The sequence below is a fragment of the Medicago sativa genome, chromosome 4 (genome assembly GCF_051527215.1).
Source record: "Medicago sativa cultivar Bolivia chromosome 4, Bolivia_mono, whole genome shotgun sequence".
In the NCBI taxonomy this organism is placed as follows: domain Eukaryota; kingdom Viridiplantae; phylum Streptophyta; class Magnoliopsida; order Fabales; family Fabaceae; genus Medicago; species Medicago sativa.
Genome location: NC_140752.1, coordinates 79383197 through 79402428, shown reverse-complemented (window position 1 = coordinate 79402428; position 19232 = coordinate 79383197). Strand labels below are relative to the sequence as shown.

Below are 19232 nucleotides of genomic sequence, written 5' to 3'. Positions count from 1 at the left end.
AATGTGGCCTTATGATTCATCCTCAACCAAATTTTTTTAGTTCTTTGATTGGATCTTAACTTCTCTTTATATAGATAGAAGGTAAACAGTTTTCAATGGTCTGGACCTATTTATTGACTAATTAAGGTTTTCATGAAGCTCATAATCTCTTGGTAGTACATGACTTGCTAAATTAGACCATATAAAATTGGGCTCCCTAAATTGAAATAGAATAAGAGTTGAGTTTGTAACAAAAAAAAAAAAAGAGGATAAAAATAAAGATTTCCAACTGGTTCCTCTGAAAGTAATAAATACTTTTGTTTCAAGTATTTCAGCTTAAAGTTTTTGCGTTTGATTGTTATGCAACAAGTAAAAAACTTATTGCATAGACAGAAAGTAAATAATATGTGTACAATTTATTAGTGCCTGGAATTGTTGATTCTTGAGAATGGCCAAACACATAGCAGTACACATGCTTCTGACTTATCAATTACTGGACTAGCAGTAGCCCAAAATGAAACCATCACATCAGCTAGCGATGATTCTGTGGTGAAGATATGGAGATGAAGTTATTTGTCTTTGTTCCTTGGTGTAAATTCCTCCCCTGAAGTTATTGTCTTTGTCTCTAGTCACGTAGTGAAAAAAAAAAATAATCCTGTTGATTGAGTCCAGTGCAGATGTAATCAAATAAAAATGTCTTTAGTTTCTTGATACAAATGTTCATGAAATTATGATGTAATCAAATGGAAATGTACTCATGTATAACTGACAGAAGAAAATTAAAGGCTTCTTATCATGCTTTTCTATATTATAGGAGAGTATCAGTATTTTGATTATGTTTGATCATACCTTCAGTAAACTTTGAAAAATTTAAGAGCATTGATCACTGATATAAAATTCTGAAGTAGTTTTATCTGTAAGGATGAACCATTTTTTGAGGGTATATTGGAAGAGCCACATAACTGCATAATTGTTCATATCTGTTGGTTAGTCCACATTCCAATTTCATTTGAATCAAGAAAATAGTGTAAACGAATGAAATTGAAACTGTAGCATAGTCGTAAAACTGAATTGAAACGATTCTCTAAATAAAATGATTAAATCAAATTTAAAATAGCGTAAACGAATGAAAATTTAACATTGTTCTTAGTGTTATGCAGTACAGTTTTAGATGTTCATGGAGAGTATACGAGAAAATCCCTTTTGAGTGCCTCCTCTTTATAAACTCTTCTCAAGAATCTTATCTATCCAATGTGGGACTAAATCCACCGAGTGGTGGCTGCTAACAGTTTGATCATCAAAACAACACCTAAGAACCATCATCAAAGTATAAATTTGGTTCATGTTCACATCATAACAGAAGTAACTTGTTCTCCAAGACTCTGAAGTCCACACTAAAGAATGCAGTGTAACGACTATATTTCGAGCTTGTTCTCCATGATTCTAATGTCCCCACCTCCTCTATAAAAACTCAACCATTCATAATTCACAAGATTAAGAGATTGCACACAAACCTTGGACCAAGGTAGTAAGAGTTTTCACATCTAACTCGAAATCTCAATTGAGATGTTTCTCAACAACTGAAAATGTAAAATCCAATTGGCCCAATGGAATTCAACTCCAACAAAGAACAGAGCAATATATTTGCACGTCCGATACCTGTGATGTAATTAAAGTATGGGATCTCCATAAGAATGTCATAATTAACGAATTTAAGGTGAGTCTTAAACCTATCTTTTATGGTATTCAAAACAGAATAACAACTACTCACATATCACAGATCACATGATACTATTATTACTGCACTGTGACTCTGATTCTCATTCCCTATTAGAGACACGTCAAAGACATTAATTCCATATGTTTGGATGTCACTGGGAATATGATTGCCTCTGTCAGTGAAGATGATGTACGTGTCTGGTCGGACAGACGATGCATATTCGAGTATCAATCAAACAGGAAGAGGTTTCAGTCTGTCATCATATTCCATCCTCGATACCCTAACGTCTTAGTTGTTGCTGGTTTTCAGGTAAACACTTCCCTCCGCTTCTATTATGATCGTTGTGTTGCGTCCCATCTATATCTCCACTGAAGTAACTGTTACAGAGGTTACACTTAGACTCAGTCATAGTTGAACAACTTATTGCAGTGTTTGAAATTGTTGATTCCTGAGACTGGGAAAAGACGTAATAAAAAAGATGCCTCTGATTTATTAATTACTGGACTAGCAGCTACTACGGCGCAAAGTGAATTCAATATTACATCAGCTAGCAGTGATTCTATGGTGAAGATATGGAAAGGAAGTTCTAGTTAGTGTCTCTGTTCTTTGGGGTAAATTCGTCCACTACTTCAGTATATGTACACCTTGTCTTGTAAGCTAGTCACGTAATGAAGAAAAAAATTGCTGTTGATTGAGGCCAGTATAGATGTAATCAAATAAAACATGTCTTAGTTTTTCAATTGAAATGTTCATGAAATTATGATGTAATAATCAAATGGAAATGACTAATCTATAAGTATCAGAAGAAAAATTAAGGACTTCTTATCGTGCTCTTCTATATTATAGTAAGATATCAGTGTTTTGATAAAGTAATGTTATGTTTGATCATATTCATACCTTCACTGAACTTTTGAATCAGCTGTTAAGATCCTTCTGCTAATAAAGGCCAAGAGTCTTATTGCATAGTGAAGACATTAGTGATAATAAATCCTAGATATAGAAATAAGGCTTATTAGATCATTTGGTCCCTTAAATAATTTCATATTTTCATTTTGGTCCCACAATTAATAAAACAGGTGTTTTAGTCCCTCAATTTTTTCTTCGTTTGCCAAATAAATCCCTTCCGTCAAATAATTAACACTTCCGTTAGTGAGAGGCTAAGATCCCACGTGACAAAAAAAAAAAAAAACCAGAGAATAGGCTTCTTCCCTTGTGTTCTTCATCATCTTCATAGGATTCATGAAGAAAAAAAAACCTAGAAAAAAAAAAGTCATCAAACAAAACACTTCCATGCCCTTTCCAATTTCCCTTCTCTCTCTCCCAAAACATCCTAAATTTATCAAATCTAATAAAATCCCAAGATTCAAGCCCCTTTTCAATTCAATTCCATTCAACCAAACATCCATAAATCTGGATTTCTTTTTTCTTCTTCGTCAATTCGTTCTTCTTCTTCCTCGATTGGTTACTCTGCTAAAATCCTTCATTCTCTGCAAAATTCGAATTTCGAATCTGAGAATTGGTGAATAAATTGAAATTGGGGAAAAGGGTTAGGTTTTTTTTTCAATTTTAGGGCAATTGTAAACAAAATTGCATATTTTGTGATTCTGGAATTTGATTGTTATAGTAACCGTAATGAACAGTAACTTGCAAATTTGATTGTTATTGTGATTCTGGAACCAATGAACAACAGTACTCGCAAATCTCCTTCCAACCTGGCTGCTACGGTAACGTCATAATTTTCTGGGTTTTGATTAGGTTGCTGAATGTGTTACTTGTGACTGTGATGTGAGGTTTTGAGGGATGGTATGCAAGCCATAAGATGAGGAGTATAACTCCAAGTAAGAGGAAGAAGATTGTGATACATATGCAATGTTCACGTTTTGGTACGGAGGAACCATACCTTTGATTTATGGTTAAATGAAAGAGTTCTTTTTGGGCTACTTAATTTCAAGTTATGAAAGAAAAAATTCTGTTTTTTTTTTATTTTTTTATTTTATACTCCCTCTGTTTCAAAATGAGTGTCGCTTTAGCCAAAAAAATTTGTTTCAAAATGAGTGTCGCTTTCAGTTTCCAATGCAATAATAACTTTTTCTTTTCAATTGTACCCTCCAATTAATACTCTGCCACAACTTCCAAAGTATTACTTTTAAAACTAACCAATAGTTAATAAGGATAATTTGGTAAAATAACCATTATCTTTCTCTTAATCATTGCATTTCTTAATATGTGTGTAAACACCTAAAACGACACTCATTTTGAAACGGAGGGAGTATGAAAGATGATGAAGGTTTGTGAAGATAGTATGAAAATTAAGAATAAGAGAAGATGAAAAAAGCAAACAAAAATTAGTTGTAGGTGGTTCACTCTAAGTTAAAATAGACCTGCACGATCCCAACAGTTTATATTTAAATAAAAAGATCAAAGGGTTAAAATTAACAAAATTAATAAAATCTATGGAGGACCATCTATAATGTTGATCCACTATAGACATTTGGGGTTAAAGTTAACACCCATGGATTTATTTGGCAAACAGAGAAAAAATTGAGGGACTAAAACGCCTGTTTTATTAATTGTGGGACCAAAATGAAAATATGAAATTATTCAGGGGACCAAATGATCTAATAAGCCTAGAAATAACTTGATGTACAAGTTATCAGTTAGTTACATTTACCTAACTGTATTAGAGTGTTTGTTAATATACAGTTAGTGTAGCATAGTTCCTATAGTATTTCACTTCTCCTATATAAGCTGTACTATCACTTTGATCACACTTAATGAGAATTGATTCATTTATTTGTTCCTTCATAATCATAATAAGTCTTAGATATAAAGCGAATGAAGAAATCTACACACCATAAGATTTGCAAAAGGAAACAAGTTGTATAAGATTGATGCAAGTTGAGCAACTTTTTGAAGAAATTTATATGATTTCGGATAAATATCAATGAAAATGAATTGCTGTTTTCACTTTCAGTAGTTTTACGAACGATGAATCATCTTTGTGAGGGTATCATCATATTGGAAGAGCAGCATAATGGTCCGTATATGTCATCCACATTCCAATTTCATTTCAATACATTAGTTGTATCAAACTATAGCATATTTGTATCAATTCCTTTTCGATATGTCTCCTCTCTGCAGTCCTATTTGATAATCTCAGCTTGGCCAACCAACTGAGCCACATCCATTAGATTTTTACAAAGTTCAACATTTTTATACAAAGTTCAACATTTTACAAAGTCCTATTTGATGACAGGAAGAAAAGAGCAAGAAGAAAACTCCAATATCAGGAAAGAAGGAATGGATATGCATATGTAGTTCCTCTGTTTGCTTATAGCAGATAACAGGAAGAAAAGAGCAAGAACAAAGCTCCAATATCTAAGTAAATGTAGCTCCTATCTTTGTTAATAGGTTCACACAAGAATAATTGTCTTTTCTCTAGTGTGCTGTGAACAAATGCATATGGAAATTATTCGTACATCGATTTATCTACAAATTATTGTTAAAGCATATAGCAAAATTATTTATCAACTCGACGTAATTTGTTTGCATGTATATAAAATAAAAATAAAATAACGATCATTTTTTTTGAAGAAATAACGATCATTTATTTTTTATTCTAATAATAATTTGTAAAATGATAACATAAATGTATAAATGACTTGTTATGTATCCTAAGTTAGCAAAGGAGTTGCATTACTTAACAGATAGTAATATATATCCTAAGTTGTAAGTCCTAGGAAAGAAATTGCTTTACTTAACATATAGTAATAAATGATATCCTAATGTGTTTACTTATGAAACCTAGTTTCATCAATTTAACAAGCCTGCATTAAATTTTGTGTAGTGACCAATGTTGAAGAATCTGCAAAAACAAATAAAGAGCTACATCAGAAGCATGATCTGAAAAATAAAGCAACATAGAGATAATTAGAGCTAATCAAAATGGTTAAATTAAGAGCATTTTTGTTTTTTGTTTAACCTTTGGTTACAGTATACCATTGATTCATCATGAGTACTAACAAAATACAAAGACAAAAATATTCTTACCTTTGGAAGTAGTCCTTGGTCTATACACAGAAACTTAATTGATTGAAAATTTGATGTTCTTGCAAACACATAAATGTATCCAAACACGACATTGGATCCACGGCCAAAACTCTCAGACCACATCTAGCTCCTTCCTCAGTACTACGCACTTAACAAATATGCCTTTGAGCTTTTCGTGCTTAGTCATCTCATCAAGAACTCTATCTTCGAAGTTCACTGAAGAGCTCTTGGACTTATCACCATTATTGGCAGCATTTTTTGCTGAAAAAACGAGCTCAGATAACCTTTCTTTTTCGGTCTGTTTACCATATTTTTCTTCCTCGGTAGTCCCTTCAGCGAGCAGATGGTACGTGTATACTACTCTCTTCTGACCAATCCTATACGCTCGGCTGATAGCTTGTCTTTCGACCGAAGGATTCCATACAACATCCAGAAATACCACCCTTGAAGCTCCAACTAAGCTAATTCCCTCAGAACAAGCTTTTGTAGATGCAAGTAAAACCTTTGCTTGGCAATTTTCATCGTTGAAGCTATGGATTACGGATTGCTTGACCTTTGGAGGATCCTCGCCAGACATGACCAGCACTTCCTTTCCCTCAGACCATTTAAAAGCTGAGTTTAATTGGTCTTTAATTAATTGTAAAGGAGCATGGAATTGGCTGAACACAAGAACTTTCTCGTGAAAAGCATCACATAGCCGAACAAACTCCAACAAAAATTTTGTTTTGACACCTTCATGTGGGTTCAGTCTAAGCTTTTCCAGCTGATCCTTGTCGAGAGCAGATTTTTCTTCTTCTGAAAGGGCACATTCAAGGAAAAGCGATGGATGGACAGATGTTAATGCTACCTTACGTTCAAAGTTAAATATTGTGTTCTGAGAACGTGTAATCCTCTTCAGAATTTCATTCTGCAAACTACCAGCCTTCAAAGTCACCAAACAGTCCCTTAACCCAGGAAGCTTATTTTCAAGGATCGCGCCTTTGTGCACATGAACAAAGGGATCCATTAGCAATTTAAACTTCTTGATCTGATCATAAGAAGGGTCTCTTGTTTTGTTGAGCAACACTGGTTCCCAATTCCATTTTTTAGATGATTTAAGTCCCTGATTTTGGCAAAAACTTTTTAGCTCAGGCGGTATTGTGTTAGGAAAAGAAGGCTTCACTAAGCTTAAGGTGCTGTAAAGCTCCCAGAAATTGTTCTGGAATGGAGTTCCGGAAAGGATGATACGCTTCTGTGTTTGAAGCTTCGAAAACACCTTCCAAATATGACTTCTTTGATTTCTTGGTGTGTGTCCTTCGTCTAGAACTAACAACCCAGGAGAATTAAGTAGAACCTTTCGCATATCACAGTTTCCTTCTCTCTCATTCACATTTTCATGCTTTCTCTTATCTTGGCATTTTTTCCCAAACAAATTGTAGCTGATTCCAAGAATGCTTGGTTCTTTGAACCAAGAAATCAGTTTTGCCATCCGTGTTTCATGAATATTATGCTGTGTATTAAACATATCGAATGTTTCAACCGCATCAGGATGCTCTTTACCAGATAACCCGGGATTGCTTAAATTGTGAAATGGAACTCCGATGTCCCATTTCTTGAATTCATCCTCCCAAGTTAGTAGTATACTAGCAGGAGCGACAATAATCGGCAAGCATTTGGGAAAGGCTTTCAAATATGCCTTGAGAAACACTATGGTCAGCCTTGTCTTTCCGGTTCCAGGAGCATGAGAAATAATACAGCCACCTTCGCTGGAAGGATCGGAATTCTTTAACTTTTGAAGCTCAGTGTGTCCTGCCAAGTTTTTCCAAATGAATTCAAAGCCTTCTTGTTGATGAGGATATAATTTTTGTTTCACACCAGGAATTAGGTCCCAAACTGTGCCTTCATTGCGAGAGAAATTAGTCTCTGAATCATTATCAGAAACATTTAACTGAGATCCATCAACATGTGAAACATTTACTCCATCAAATGATGCTTTTTTTCCTGAACCTTCACCGGGAAATCTATCAATCTGTGTCACGTGAAAAACAAGTATGCAAAATTCAGTGCCTCTTATCAAACCTTATATCAGCGTGATGTCAAAATATTAATCTAACAGCAAGAAAAATTATTGAAATAACCTGAGAAAAAACAAATAAATGGAAAAATACTTAACTATCCGATCTTTTTTAACTGTCTCTTATGTAGTAAAAAATGTAATCCTATTTATTTGTCATTTTCATTAAATTATTATCAATTCCCTTAAAAAAAAAAGTCAAATTGTTATCAAAGTCTCATATCAGTAAAGTGTCAAGTAAGGTCCTTTTCCAGAACAAACATGTGTCTCGTATCAGAACAAACATACAACTAAGGTCCTTTTCCATTACAACATGAGTACTAAATGTCATTATAATGCCATAAATCATAATAATACATTGAATATCACAGAAATTGGTCCTTTCTCTTCAGTTTTAACATATATTGCGAATTTTAATGTATTGAGAATGAAAAAAATAATGTGAATCAGTTTGTCAATCGAGGATCACAAAATAAGGCGGTATGTTCAAAATAGCGCCACTTTAGCCACACAATTAGACAACACTTAATATTGAATCGCCGCCTATTGCGGAACAATAGCATTTTTTTAAAATTTCGCTATCCAGATCAAAATTAAAAAATTAACCAGGCTATTTTACATAAATAACATGAAACAGTGCTTACCACAGGTGGTGAGATATATTTGATCTCAGTAACAACCTCATAACACAATTTGCAAAATAGACCAATCTCTTCATCGAGAAAAGTATCATGTTCACAGCGGAACGATGGACCTCCGTTTTCTCCTAAATTTCCAATCTGCAGAGAGTAACACGCTATGTCACTGATTTTTCCTTACGAATCTCATTGTGAATCTTATAGATATCATTTAGATCACCAAAGTTTAACATATAAACAGTTTAAATTAAAAATCAAAATCAGCTTAAGCACTAGTGCTATTAGTTCACAAAGCTTAAGCACTAGTCCTATAGTTCACAAATTAAAATTTAAAAGCAAAGTTCAAATTTAAATGTTCTTATAGAGGAGGATTACCATGGATTCAGCGTCAGATTCTCTACGGGCTGTATCAAATTCATCCCATAACACTTCCTCCACCTCTTCCTCCCTGGTCTTTTGTACCTTTTCCACCTTTTTAAGGCTCCATATCCGTTCACGAGGTGTCTCCACAGAGAATGGTGGTGACCGTGTATCTTGCTGACCAACACCATCGTCGTTGACCTCCAACACAATTGAATCATTGTTCATGGTATTCTTTCTTTCCCAATAGCATTTAACAAGGAGTTCGAGTGAACGCAACTCCTTCCGCGTAAAATTTGTGCTTTTGACGCTTTGATTCAAACTATTGTTATCTATAGATTCCTTCTTCTCACCATTACAGATGTTAGCTCTACCTTTATAATCCCTTCTTTTGTTCTCCATTGTTTTCTGTTTATCTGATTCCTTCATCTTTTCTTGCTTCTTATGAACTGAAGAAACTCCTTCAACATCTAAGCCTTTAACAAATTGATCTTTTCCTCGATCAGAATCACCAAAATTTTCTTTGGTTTTGTCTTTGGATTTGGCTTTTGACTTGGCATTCACTCCAACATTCACACATTCATCAGAGAGATTTTTCACTTTCACTTCCACACTCATTGGTTTCAGTGTCTCTAATACTCCATTCAGTTTAGAAGAAGAACTACCCTTCTTCTCAATGGTACAGGAGGAAACACTAGCATGATATGCATGCTCCAACTCATCAATATTTGTGGAAGATGGACTATTCTCATTCTCTACCTTCTCATATTTCCTCTTAAAAATTCCACTTTTTTTACCCTTCACCTCTCTCACCATTTCTTCATCATTATCATAAGATGGACTATTCTCAACATTTACCTTCTCATTATTCCTCTCAGAAATTCCACTCTTTTTATCCTTCCCCTCTCTCACCATCTCCTCATCATCATTATCAGAAGATGAACTATTCTCAACATCTACTTCCTCATTATTACCCTCAGAAATTCCCCTTTTTTGACTCTTCACCTTTCTTACTAATTCCTCCACCACATTGAAGTCTTTTCTATAACCCTCTTTTTTCTCGTCCTCCTCCTCCTCCTCCTCCTCATCATCATCATCAACATAAGAGGAGCTAGAAGAACTGTCATCATCATTGTCTGAAATTTCATTCAGTTCATCAACTGCAAAATCTTCATCACTAGAGTCATTTTCTTCACTCTCATCAGAATCCTCCTCCTCCTCACTCTCCTCAGAATCATCCAAATCAATTATAACCTTTTCACCTTTATCAGAAAACCTACCAATTCCCCCACTTTCATCACTTTTTACTCCCTCTTTAACAACATCATCTTCTTTCTTTTTTTCTTCGTCTTCTTCTTCTTCTTCATTATCAGCATCAGAATCAACAAAGTGTTCTTCATCACTTTCACCATACTCATCTGAACTCATCGAAACCGGGTTATCCTGTGCCCTCTCACACTTTTCATCAACAAACTTTCCATCTTTAGACATCTTCTCATCACTATGCTCTGACCCTTCTTGACCAACATCTTCATATTCATCATCATCATCATCGATGGAAACTACCTCAGCATCTGCAGGAACAACAAAAGCTTCTTTGTTCATCTTCCTTTTTTTAGAACCAGAAACATAGTCCAAACCCTTATCTTCTTCATCACTCTGTCTCCGTTTTGATGAACCACCGAGTAAAAGAGAACCAAACAACGGAACATTCTTGCTACGAGTTCTGCTAGAAACACCAGCCATCACAAACAACAACAAAAAGAAAAACAAACAACTTCACTTGTATTCTTTTAATCTCTCTGTCCGTGTTAGGGTTTTTAATGTATCTTTGTCTGTGTTAGGGTTATATTGAAAAGGGTTTCAAGATATATACCCAAAAAAAGTTCACAAAGGAAAAAAAAATACCACAAGTTGGTGTGAAAGAAATAGAAATAGAGAGAAAATGAGAGATTGAAAGAAAACGTATGAAAGAAGTAGAGAGAGAAAAGAAGTGAGAAAGTGAAGAGAATGCTAAATATGTAAAGTACAATAATGGCGCCAACGAGGGGAATCGAAAACTAAATATTACTCCAAGATCTTCTTCCAATATTCACTCTTTATTTTATTTATTTGCTCCTATTTTTTAGAAATAAAATAAATGAGTAAATAGATTCTTTCTTTTTTTTTTTATTATTGATTTGAATGTATATTTAAGTTTTTTTAGGTGATATTTAAGATATTTTTTAGTTTTTTTTTTTGAAGGAAAGATTAATTTTAGTTAAATCTTGATTCAAATTAATATATATATCCCTATATATGTGTGTGAACGTATCTTTTTATTTTTTTAGCCAAATTGTAAATGTGTCTATTTTTTTTTTTTTACAAAAACAAAATGATATTCATTCATTCAAATTGAATACATCATTTAACACCGTTAACATCCAAGTTAATAGCATATAACGACATAATATATACAAAAATATATGATAAAATTAAAGTGACCGGAATACCCATGTGTCCGGATCTGCAACGTTGAAACTAATTCTTTGATTGAATGAATAATCGATCTTTCAATATGAATCAAATGAACGCCGCAAGAAGACAGAAAACCAAACAACGCCGCACAAGACGACAAACAACACACCACCACACTTAGATGATCAAATCACGAAGAAAAAACCTAGATCTATGTGAAAATTACTTATTTAGATTGAAATAAAGAGGAAAAAGATAAAGAGGGGTGATTTCAGGTCAAAAATTGACCCAAAACCACCCCTCAATGAGGAAACGAGAAGAGAAATTCTAGAGAGAAAAAACTAGGACCGGCTTGTTGGAGAAGGAGCATTTCTGATTTTTTTTTAATTTTTTTTGGTCAAGTAGCCTAGCGGCGAGAAATTCACCTTAAAGGTGAATAAGTGGGGTGTCCGGGGTTCAAACCCCCGCCCCTGCATAAATTATGCATTATCCCTTATCAAGTGAGCGAAGCTCATGGGGACAATTTATTTTTAAATTTTAACAATTGAGTTTTGGATTATATATTTTTTAGGTAATTACTTTAGTTCGACTGTGAGGTATGTATAATCTGGATAATCTGGTCAAGAATTGTTTCATCTAAGAATCAAAATTTGGATTCCTCCAAACAATTCTTTGATGAAATTCATTAACCATTTAAGTCCAATTGCTTGATTATTCTGTGGTTGTTGAAACTCCTCCAAACAATTCTTTGATGAAATTCATTAACCATTTAAGTCCAATTGCTTGATTATTTTGTGGTTGTTGAAACACTAAATTTTATGGTTAGTATTAAAACACCATTACTTGATTTTGTCGCTAATATTTTTTTTTTTGTAAGAAGCTAAATTAGCCCACTTAAATTGGTACTGGAAAGAATCGAACATGAAACCTCAAGGAGGAGCACACTCCCAGATCCCAACCCATTACCACCAAACCAATCCAAGTGGGTTGATTTTGTCGCTATTATTAAAACATCATTATTTGATTTTGTGATTAAGATTAGAACACAATTTCATAGGACCTGAATTGCTGCAGTCATTAAGTCGCATCATCAATCATGCGATGTTCGATCAAGATCAAATGACCAATGATGTTTGACTGGAGTAAATCCAAGTTCAATTTCTTAACCATGTGGTCTTAAATGAATCAACTAAGGTAATGTGAGCCTTTAATTAGAAGGAAAAAAAACTTTATATGTGTTTGGTGAATCAGGAAATATTAACCCCTTGTTTAAATTTCGTTCTAACAAACTCGGAATTCAACAAAAAGTTAAATAGAAGGTTTAACATTAAATATGATTGATGTATGTTGCAGAAATTTTTCAAGGAAAAACTATTTTTTTTCGTCAAATACTAATTTAATCAAGTGGCTGTGAAAGTTATTATCGACAAATAATTATCTGATGGAGTTAAGTTATGCTAGGATAGATAATTTTTCAAGAATGAAGTGAATGACTGACCATACGAGAGTTGGTAGGATAATTTGACAGACTTAACATTGTCGTATGAACTAAGTAGGGTTATATTTTTTTCGAAGAAGTTAAATTAACCCACATAAATTGGCATAATCGAATCTGATATCTTAAGGAAGAGCATACTTCCAGATCTCATGTCAATACCACTAGACCAACCTAAGTGGGTTACTAAATAGGGTTATATGAGCCTTTAATTAGAAGAAAAAAGACCTATTATAGACTTGGGGACCAAGTTGTAGCTTTATAAATAGAAAAAATCAAACATCATTTTATTGGTATTTGGTGAATTGGGAAAGAAAAAAAAAAAAAAGTCAACCCGTTGTTTAAATCTCTAACGAACTCAAAATCAACGAAAATTTTAAATATGATTTTAAACATTAATTGTGATTGATGTATATCATAGAAATATTTTTCAAGGTAAAAATATTTTTTTTTGAAAGAATTCAATGTAAATTTTTTTTGTTTTGTTAGATGATCATTTAATCAAGTTTTGATGAAATTATTATCAACAAATAATCATTTAGCAAATTGACTTCTCAAGAGTAAGATGAACACAAATTAAAGGGTGACCCAAAAAGATCTCAACAAAAACCAAAGAGAAATTATATATGTACATCCACTTTTTGACAACTTTCTCTCTCATACTCACATTATATTCTTAATCACTCTATTCCTTTTTCTCTTTCTATTGTTTTGGACCAATAGGAAGAGAGTAAATAAAAGTTGTCATCAAAGTTGTTAGATATGATTGTACAAATAAGAACGCCTGCAACACCATAAGAGAAAACTGAAATACCGACAACATCACAATAAACATCTAAACAAAAAACAAACCTCCCGCCCTTCTTGTTTTAAAAAATAAAGGGGAATGAACCAAACCAACTCCACGATCGCTGTAAGACACGCAAGATTAGGAACAGACCCGAAAAACTTGACTAAAAAATATTCAAACAAAAACTCCGCTCAAAGGCACCCAAACAAACATAGACTAAATGCAATAGCTATAAAATTTTATAGGATATCATTTTCTAAAAATTTATAGACTAAACATTGACTAAATGCAATAGCTATAAAAATTAGCACTTTCTGCAAATATGTAGGCTGAGATTTGATGATGACGTAGGAATATAGGACCACAAATAGCTAAACAATAGGAAATAATCCACAATATTTATCTTTATAGCATTACATTCAGACTGTATTTTGGGAAACAAAATTGACAAGTACTTTAATATAGGAAATGTGCGAAAGAGACGGCAAAGGAATACAATGATGCATACTATTACTAAGCATGGCGATGACATGATGCGTGAGACAGCTACCAGATTATAACTAGTAGTAAAAGTGCATGGGACCATTCCCCAATTTTGTCATAACTAATTAAGAAGTTTTTTTTTAAAAAAAAAAAATGATATTCATTCAAATTAGATACAAACATTGCTAAAAACGTAAAGGGTGAAACAGCGAACAAACTCACACAATCCAAGTTAATAGCATACAACGACAAAATACCTACAAATAATATGATAAAATCTAAGTCACCAAGATACACATGCCTTCGGATCTGCAACGTTGACGCCCAAATCATTGATTGAACTTGTAATTGTCTGATGTCGATCTTTCAATAGGAATTAAACGAACACCGCGACAAGACGCGAAATCAAACGCCGCACAAGACGACGATCAACACAATGTCACACTTAGACGACGAAATCACAAAAAGTAGAAAAGGAAACACTATGTGAAAACCACTTATTTAGATCGAAAGAAAAAAGGGAAAAAAGATGTAGAAGGGTGATTTTATATCAAAAAATGACCTAAAATCACCCTCCTTGACAAATGAAGGAGAAAAAAAGTTTAGAGAAAAGTTGAAATTTCTCTCACTAGAAAACTAAGGTCGGCTGCACTTTAATAAGAGAGAATGATAGATAGATGATTAAAATAAATTACTATTTTAATAAAAGAGAACGATTAGTCAGAAGAAAAATAGAAAAAGTCATTGATATCATCAAAACTTAAAATTATCAAAGTGGAATATGTGTTTTAGAGAGGTTTATACTCTAAATGAGGTGAATGAATTTGAGGACATAAGGAGAAAACTATAGTCTCTTATTAATTGTATTATGTTCTCCTCCCTTGTTCAAATTTGAACCCAAATCTTCAACTTCTTATTCTTTAGTTCAAATTAATTGATCAACTCAACCCATCAAACATGTTTAATACCAATGCCAAGTCTTAATTGGTGATTCGTTATAAACACTTCAAAAATATAGAAAGAAAAGACATAAATTTAAGTTAAAAATATTTTGTTTCCAAAAGAGACTAAAGCTATCCAAACACTGCAAGAGTGATTTTCAATTCAACTGACCCTCTTTTTGCTCCCATAATTGAATCAAAGGGGTAATGTGAAATGCATTTTACCCAAAAATCTTACATATATATAGTAGGAGAAGAAAACACTAAATCATAGTCGCATAATTCTCTTGAGATGTTGTGAACCTCTAATAGGTACGTGTGTACCAATTTGTGGTACTTTTACGAATTGGTTCGCACGAATTGTAATCCGTGGAAACGGAAGAACCGGTTAAATGAGACAAGTGAGTGAAGATCGAAGAAAGAGGAAGAAGATCTTGAGTAAAAGATAAAAGAGAAAGGAAAATATTTTGTGGAGCAATTAAATTTTGCAAGAAAATCTCTTTGAAGTTTGGAAAAAAAGAAATGTTTTGCAAAATAACACCGATAAATAGAAAAAAAAAAGCGAAATAAAAGTGAATGTTAAAAATGGTTTTGGGCACTGGTTTATTGCAGCTGACTACTATAATCATTCTAATTTTTTGCACTATTAATCAATTAAATATCAATAGGTTTTGAGTATCAGTGCGGAGATAGAGTTGATCTATTGAAAAAGACTCGCATTTGATGTAAATATTTAGTGATTACATATAAATTTTAAGTTTTGAAATTTCTAGTAAAAAATAATCTTTTTCTTAAAAACGTATTGTTAGCTTACAATTAGGTAGTACTAGTACTACATACCGACACGAACAGAAACTTTATATCTTCATACGTACCGACAGTGGCGGAGCCAGAAATTTTGATTAGTGGAGGCACCAAATATATATAATTTGTAGCATTAAATATATTATATATTTTATTTTTGGACGCAGAAATAAACATCACAATTATTCGCTACAATTTGTCATTTTTTTGAAAATGATATTATTGAACTCTTTAAGCTTTTGATCAACCACTTGATAGAACAATTGAACTTGTTAGAAACTTTCTCCAATTTGCACTTTGACCTTTTTTTTCTTCCACTTTGTAAAACCTTCTGTTATTAAAGCCTCACCACTACCACTATTTCTAAATAGTAATGTCGATCATCGTTAGAATTTCTGATGAATTTAATTAAGTATTGATTCATGAGATATCTAGCAAAGAACTTGCAAAAAATTCATGCTGTAAGTAGAAAGACTCACGAGAGCTCTCTACATGTAGTTAGTTTTAACCTTTACCTTAGGAATAGAAAAACATCAAGGGTGTATAATCTACTGGAATTATCAATTAATATGAGCCACTATATATGTAATAGAAGTAATGAGCTCAATGTATGTGGGGATCTTATAATTTTATCAAGACTATCTCACATAATATAGTTGGTAAAAATTAATTTGTGCAGGCAGGAGCCCACACAACCTTGTGTGTGGCTCCGCCACTGCGTACCGAGTTCTTCTTATGTCGTGTATTGCGAACCCGCACTCGTGCTGTGTATCAACAAGAATTAGGAATTATGTGACTATCCACTAAACAAACCAGAAAAAAAAAAAAAAAAAAACTAACCACACACTTAGCACATAGGTTACACACTTAACCGCCACATTATAAAAATGAAAAGATTTCCTTGTTTTTCATGAATCTGCATGGTCACTCACAATTGTCTTGCAGTACTTCACTTTCTCTCCTTTCATTTTCTTCCATTAATCATCTTCTTCATCTAAGTGCAAGAACCATTTCCTTTAACATGGACCCAAAAAATCCCAAAGAAGAACTGTGAGTAGAGTACAATGCTGCATTCATGCATGCATGTTCTTTCCTTTTTCTTGCATTGCTTTCTTTCATTTTCTTTCTTAAAATGAATCCTGTGTTCTTTGTAGTTTTCAAAACTTTCTGTATGATTACCTCAAGAAGAAGGGAATGTCAAACACTGCTGAGATTTTCAAAAATGAAGCTCATGTTACTGGGCATTTTCCCCCTGGTATGTATGCATCTGCTTCTGGACCCTTTATTCATTTTATCCAAAAATCTTTGTTTCTTTGATGCTCCTTGCATTATTTCATTTGTCTTATAATATGGATAATTGAGCTTGTGTGTGATTCTACATATTCTTTTCTTTATCTTGGTATTATATTTTCTTTCTTTTTTTCATTCATTTCTGTGACTGATTAGTTTTATTTAACTGTGCTTTCAGAATTTGATAAAGAACCACATGGATTATTGCATAATTTCTGGACTTTATATAATGACAGTAAATCTAGGCAACAGATGCCTGGACCGTCCAGTCGTACATTAGCCGGTGAGCTAGATTCTTTGAGGAACACTACCCCTCAAATAATTCTGGAAGGATATTCAATTCAAGAGCTTGCATGTAAATTTCTATTCTATACATCTTTGGCATCACAATTCTGTCATTTCATATACTTCACATGATATTTGTTGGTTATGAAATTTAGATGACAATTAAGGAAATTTAGTTGATTATTAAATGTTTATTTTTATTTCTAACACAAGGTATTCCAAGCGGTCAAAGTCTTTTGTCCTGCGATTTATCATCGGATGGAAAGATTGTAGCAAGTGGTGGGATTGGGAAGAAGGTGAATAATCCAATGTATTTCAACCCCATTTGTTTACTGTCACTTTGTGTATGTGTCTATCCAATGTATTTATCCTTATATTGTGGTTTATATAGCCTTTCATTTGCTACCTGGAAACTGGTCTTTCTGTTATGGCATTGGAGTCACATTTAGATACCATCTTAGAAGTTAGATTTCAACCAGGATCAACTATGTTTGCAACGTCTTCTGCTGATAAAACAGTAAAATTATGGGATGCAAACAGTGTGAGTCTCTTTCTTTTCACATCTCCTTCTACTCACCCATCTGCATTATTCCTTCCTATGTAACTTAAGGATTAATTCATTATTTGTATATGTATAGCCCGAGAGAGCATTTTGCAATGTTGTTGGACATAATGGGACAGTAAGATCATTGGACTTTCACCCATTAGGAGGATATCTTTGCACGTCCGATACCTGTGATGTAATTAAAGAATGGGATCTCCATAAGAATGTCATAGTTAACGAATTTACGGTGAGTCTTAAACTCATCTTTTATAGTATTCAAAACAGAATAACAACTACTCACAGATCACAGGGTACAATGACTTGTATAAAAATGAATTTCAGGCAGGAAGCCTAGTGAGATTTCAGCCTGGATTTGGGACGCTTTTGGCAGTTGCTAATCGAAATGTTATTACCATAATTGATCCTCGGACTATGTTTGTTATTGAACAACTTCAGGTGAGCTTCACATATCATATATAAATTGTGTATCATGACACTATTATTACTGCACCATGACTCTGATTTTCATTCCCTATTAGGGACACGTCAAAGACATTAATTCCATATGTTGGGATATAAGTGGGAAAATGATTGCCTCTGTCAGTGAAGATGATGTACGTGTCTGGTCGGACAAACGATGCATATTCGAGTATCAATCAAACGGGAAGAGGTTTCAGTCTGTCATATTCCACCCTCGATACCCTAATGTCTTAGTTGTTTCAGGTTTTCAGGTAAACACTTCCCTCCGCTTCTATTATGATCGTTGCGTCCCATCTATATCTCTGTTTAAGTAACTGTTACAGAGGTTACAGTTAGACTCAGTCATAGTTGAACCTATTAAAACAATAAAAGTAAACGAGGTGCTTGCATAAATAGTAAGTAAATAATCTGTGGACAATTTATTGCAGTGCTTGGAATTGTTGATTCTTGAGACTGAGCAAAGACGTAATAAAGGAGGTGCCTCTGATGTATTAATTACTGGACTAGCAGCTACTACAGCGCGAAGTGAATTCAATATTGCATCAGCTAGCAGTGATTCTGTGGTGAAGATATGGAAATGAAGTTCTAGTTAGTGTCTCTGTTATTTGGTGTAAATTTCTCCGCTACTTCAGTTTTTAAGATTTGTTAGATATTATTTGTGTATATGTACTCCTTGTCTTGTAAGCTAGTCACGAAGTGAAAGAAAAAATTGTTGTTGATTGAGACCATTATAGATGTAATTAAATAAAACATGTCTTTGTTTTCAATTGGAATGTTCATGAAATTATGATGTAATAATCAAATGGAAATGACTAATCTATAAGTAACAGAAGAAAAATTAAGGGCTTCTAATCATGCTTTTC

The 19232-nt window shown here is 33.4% G+C and overlaps 2 protein-coding genes across 2 annotated transcripts; one reads left to right on the top strand and one right to left on the bottom strand.

Annotated features, from left to right (window-relative positions):
• Positions 1–5755: 5755 nt before the first annotated feature.
• LOC146932347 (SNF2 domain-containing protein CLASSY 4-like) lies at positions 5756–10624 on the bottom strand. Its single transcript, XM_085704003.1, has 3 exons — positions 8816–10624; positions 8447–8581; positions 5756–7757 (listed from the first exon to the last, which is right to left on the bottom strand). The coding sequence occupies exons 1-3, from the start codon at positions 10544–10546 to the stop codon at positions 5862–5864; spliced, it is 3762 nt and encodes a 1253-aa protein (XP_085560129.1). The 5' UTR covers positions 10547–10624; the 3' UTR covers positions 5756–5861.
• A 5878-nt stretch (positions 10625–16502) lies between these two features.
• LOC146932346 (transcriptional corepressor LEUNIG-like) lies at positions 16503–19136 on the top strand. Its single transcript, XM_085704002.1, has 8 exons — positions 16503–17025; positions 17239–17415; positions 17559–17641; positions 17737–17886; positions 17984–18136; positions 18232–18345; positions 18429–18620; positions 18798–19136. Exons 1-8 carry the CDS (start codon positions 16965–16967, stop codon positions 18948–18950), a joined length of 1083 nt encoding a protein of 360 aa, XP_085560128.1. The 5' UTR covers positions 16503–16964; the 3' UTR covers positions 18951–19136.
• The last annotated feature ends 96 nt before the right edge of the window (positions 19137–19232 follow it).